This window comes from Sinocyclocheilus grahami, unplaced genomic scaffold, assembly GCF_001515645.1.
Source record: "Sinocyclocheilus grahami isolate Dianchi unplaced genomic scaffold, SAMN03320097.WGS_v1.1 scaffold32.1, whole genome shotgun sequence".
Lineage (NCBI taxonomy): Eukaryota > Metazoa > Chordata > Actinopteri > Cypriniformes > Cyprinidae > Sinocyclocheilus > Sinocyclocheilus grahami.
This window is the reverse complement of record NW_015505211.1, coordinates 4,433,265-4,438,060: the sequence shown is the minus strand read 5'-3', so window position 1 is coordinate 4,438,060 and position 4,796 is coordinate 4,433,265. Positions and strand designations below refer to the sequence as shown.

Genomic DNA, 4,796 nt, shown 5'->3' with positions numbered 1-4,796 from the left:
CGTTTATATGAGCCACTGATAACACCGCACATTTTTCTACAGGGAACGCTTGCCCCCTGGCGTTTAAACTCGGAACTACATTTCTGTTTCTTTTTGTAGGAAACTAAAATGTACGATTTATATAATGCACACCTGGAGATTTATGAAACTTTTGAAGATCAATAATATAAAAGCGCGTTTTATAAAATGGCTTTAGTGGTAGCTTGTATTCTGGGAATTTTGTTAACAAGTTGCAGATAATGTTCGCCTGGGCGGAACTCTTGATTCGTTATGTTTCAACACGGTAATAAAGCAGTCGCACAAGAAGGAAACATGTCAAGTTTAGTTTCTTTTTAGCATTTCATTTATTAAAACAACACAGAACAATATAACTGTAGTATTACGTCAGCGTGTCCCTGTTTGCTTTAGCAGTTGTGTCTTTTTTCGAGTTTGGAGAATAGCTAGAAAAGCTTTGACAGATCATTAATAATGTCTAAAGCTGCAGTTCCTCTGCGAATTCTCTGTATTCACGGTTATCGACAGAATGGGAACTCTTTTAGAGAGAAGACAGGAGCATTGCGCAAATTATTAAAGAAACAAGTGGAGCTGGTGTATATTAGTGCACCACACCAAGTTCCTGCAATTCAAAACGAAAGTGAGTGTAAAACTGATATTATATTTGCTGTACATCAAAACCTAGTGGGTTGCCTAGTGTCATACGTACATTAAAACGTATAAATATGTCATTTTTGAATTTTTCAGTCTGCTCTTATTACTAATTCAATACAATTAGCCAATCAGGGGCCTGAGAAGACAGCCGGTGGTGGTGATGAGGACCAGAGGGGCTGGTGGTTCTCTGATGTCCAGGCACGAAGTTTCAACGCTCAGCAGGAGTGTGAGAGCAGCCTGGGTCTGGAAGAGAGTATAGAGACTGTGAAAACTGCAGTGAAGGAACTTGGTCCCTTCGATGGCATCCTGGGCTTTAGTCAAGGTGCCGCCCTGGTGGCTATGCTGTGTGCCCTGCAAGAACAAAAACTAGAGGCTGATTTTAATTTCCGCTTTGCCATCCTGGTCGCCGGATTCCGCAGTGTCTGTTCCCAGCATCGTCGGTTTTACGAAGGGCCGGCGATAACAATCCCCTCTCTGCATGTGTTTGGACAGGATGACCGTGTAATTCCAGAGGAGATGAGCCGAGATCTGCTGCCAGCGTTTGATGGAGCTCAAATCCTCATTCATCCTGGTGGACACTTTGTTCCAGCGGCATCTTCGCACAGGCAGACATACCAAGACTTCCTCAAGAAGGTTGAGTGAGAGGATAAAAGAGTATCTCAGATTTCCTGGAATAAGTCAGGGCTACATTAAATGTACTTCTTGAAAAGTAGCTACATTATGAAAGCCTTGGAAATTGAACAGTCAATAATAATATGTTTTGCACTGTGTAAAACTTTATTCAATGGTTACTTGAATAAAGACTTTCACAAGTATGCAGTGCTGTTTTGTTTGTTGTCCAGCTCATTTGTTTGACAGTCTATTTAAAGGATATTTTGGGGTTCAAAAGTTAGGCTCTGTAGCATGGAGTTGTTTGCCACATAAAACAATATTAATATATTATATTAAATATGAAATATAATATTAATTATAATATATTTGTACTTGGAGTTTATTAAATAGAATTGTAAAAAAATACATTTATAAATATTTACGGATATAATCTTTTTTTTCTTTTTTTTTCAATGGAACAGTTTATTGAACATGGAAAAAAAAGAACAAAGAAAATCTTAAAGTTTTTGTTAAGTATCATATTTGATACATCAAGCCTTTATGGCTTATGTAGTATGGTATAGATGAATATGCAGCTCATACTCGAGGAGGAAAAAACATCTCGCTTTTATTCAGAGACCCAAACTGAGCAAAAATATGCAATTTGATGCAGTTCCTGATATTTATATGGCCAAAAACTTTGCATTTTAAACTTTAAATCCTATAGCTTGTAATTTAAATAAATGAAAACTTTATAACAATATAGCAGACTAATTTAAAATGTATTTATATTCCAGTTGTCACTCTATATCTACCGATAATATTTCTTAGAAAGATGATTCTTAAGTGCTTAGTTTTATGATCAGGACTGTAGTTTATATTGTTATTGTCAAAACTAAATGCAGTGCAATACAATAATGACAGAAATACAAATAAACGTTCATTAAAAGCCTGGTGTATTGCATTTGATACTCACATTTCAACATGATGTTGATCATTTAGAGGCCTCAGAAACAACGCATATCAAATATTATACAGTAGGTCTTGTAGGTTTAAAGCAGTTATGTTCATCACTATTTTATTTTGTATGTTAAAGTGCTTATATTAATTATTGTTCACAAAAAAAGTGCTTGTGGAGCTGTAAAGTCCATAGGTTGTTGGAATACTGTTCTAGTGAATGAACTTGATGTAATTCATGTGGGTGGGTTTTCTATATGTAATTTGAGTTTAGTGCTGACACGTGCAGTACCTCTAGTTTCCATTGGGGGCGGTAGTGAGAGTCTTTCCCCTACAGCTGTTTATCATTTTGATTTCTCCGTCAGTGTCTGTGTGTGTTTGTGCGCGCTCACAGGCAGATTGGGAACTCAGTGTTCTTGTGTAGCTTAAAGGGAGTTTGCCAGCCCAGGATTGCATTCATGATGATTTCCAGATGTTTGTGGGAAGCACTCCTCTATTCTCACTCATTCTTTCCAATGTAGCCAGAGCGTCCACGCACCGTCCCTTTCCTTTAACTGACCTGATCTCTCACTTTTCTCCCACTCTTTCTGCCTCCATCCCTCTCTTCTTCTTGTAAATGGTTATGAAACAGCTCTGTACAACAGCTCAGATATTAGGCTGTGATTTATTTTATCATTTTATGTATCTACTGTATGTATATTAACGAAAGTAAAAAAAAGAAAAACCCTCAAAATGGACCCTGCTTACTTTATTACTACACTTTTTTGGTTTCATTTTGCACATTGTCAAAGTCTCTTTAAGACAACACACTTTACTCTGTGGCCATCTAAACAGTATTACCCTAATCAACTGAAAAGAAAATATGTTCTGCAAGACTTCAGTGAGGATGAAAAAGTAAGGAAGCGATATTTATCATACCCAATTCTTCCCAAGGCCAAAGAAGTGACATTTAAAATCTTAAACGACATTTATCCATCCAATGAGAGATTTAACTGGGAAAATAATTAATGTGGATTTTGTGAGAAAGACATGGAAACAGTAGAACATATTTTCTTTCAGTGTGAATTTGTATATGAATTTTGGCTTTCATTTCAAAGTTGGATACAATCTAAAGATACAGTGGGTACGGAAAGTATTCAGACCCCCTTAAATTTTTCACTCTTTGTTATATCGCAGCCATTTGCTACAATCATTTAAGTTTTTTTCCTCATTAATGTACACACAGCATCCCATATTGACAGAAAAACACAGAATTGTTGACATTTTTGCAGATTTATTAAAAAAGAAAAACTGTAATATCACATGGTCCTAAGTATTCAGGCCCTTTGCTGTACTTTTCTCCCACTCTTTCTGGCTCCATCCCTCTCTTCTTCTTGTAAATGGTTATGAAACAGCTCTGTACAACAGCTCAGATATTAGGCTGTGATTTATTTTATCATCAGTTCGCACTGTATCTACTGTATGTATATTAACGAAAGTAAAAAAAAGAAAAACCCTCAAAATGGACCCTGCTTACTTTATTACTACACTTTTTTGGTTTCATTTTGCACATTGTCAAAGTCTCTTTAAGACAACACACTTTACTCTGTGGCCATCTAAACAGTATTACCCTAATCAACTGAAAAGAAAATATGTTCTGCAAGACTTCAGTGAGGATGAAAAAGTAAGGAAGCGATATTTATCATACCCAATTCTTCCCAAGGCCAAAGAAGTGACATTTAAAATCTTAAACGACATTTATCCATCCAATGAGAGATTTAACTGGGAAAATAATTAATGTGGATTTTGTGAGAAAGACATGGAAACAGTAGAACATATTTTCTTTCAGTGTGAATTTGTATATGAATTTTGGCTTTCATTTCAAAGTTGGATACAATCTAAAGATACAGTGGGTACGGAAAGTATTCAGACCCCCTTAAATTTTTCACTCTTTGTTATATCGCAGCCATTTGCTACAATCATTTAAGTTTTTTTCCTCATTAATGTACACACAGCATCCCATATTGACAGAAAAACACAGAATTGTTGACATTTTTGCAGATTTATTAAAAAAGAAAAACTGTAATATCACATGGTCCTAAGTATTCAGGCCCTTTGCTGTGACACTCATATATTTAACGCAGGTTCTGTCTATTTCTTCTGATCATCCTTGAGATGGTTCTACCCCTTCATTTGAGTCCAGCTGTGTTTGATTATACTGATTGGACTTGATTAGGAAAGCCACACACCTGTCTATATAAGACCTTACAGCTCACAGTGCATGTCAGAGAAAATGAGAATCATGAGGTCAAAGGAACTGCCTGAAGAGCTCAGAGACAGAATTGTGGCAAGGCACAGATCTGGCCAAGGCTACAAAAAAATTTCTGCTGCACTTAAGGTTCCTAAGAGCACAGTGGCCTTCATAATCCTTAAATGGAAGACGTTTGGGACGACCAGAACCCTTCCTAGAGCTGGCCGTCCGGCCAAACTGAGCTATCGGGGGAGAAGAGCCTTGGTGAGAGAGGTAAAGAAGAACCCAAAGATCACTGTGGCTGAGCGCCAGAGATGCAGTCGGGAGATGGGAGAAAGTGGTAGAAAGTCAACCATCACTGCAGCCCGCC

At 37.1% G+C, this 4,796-nt stretch overlaps 1 protein-coding gene across 1 annotated transcript; it reads left to right on the top strand.

The window, feature by feature from the left end:
- Positions 1 to 306: 306 nt before the first annotated feature.
- On the top strand, positions 307 to 1,411 carry LOC107579135 (OVCA2 serine hydrolase domain containing). The gene is made up of 2 exons (XM_016265000.1): positions 307 to 634; positions 773 to 1,411. Exons 1-2 carry the CDS (start codon positions 469 to 471, stop codon positions 1,288 to 1,290), a joined length of 684 nt encoding a protein of 227 aa, XP_016120486.1. The 5' UTR covers positions 307 to 468; the 3' UTR covers positions 1,291 to 1,411.
- Positions 1,412 to 4,796: the final 3,385 nt, after the last annotated feature.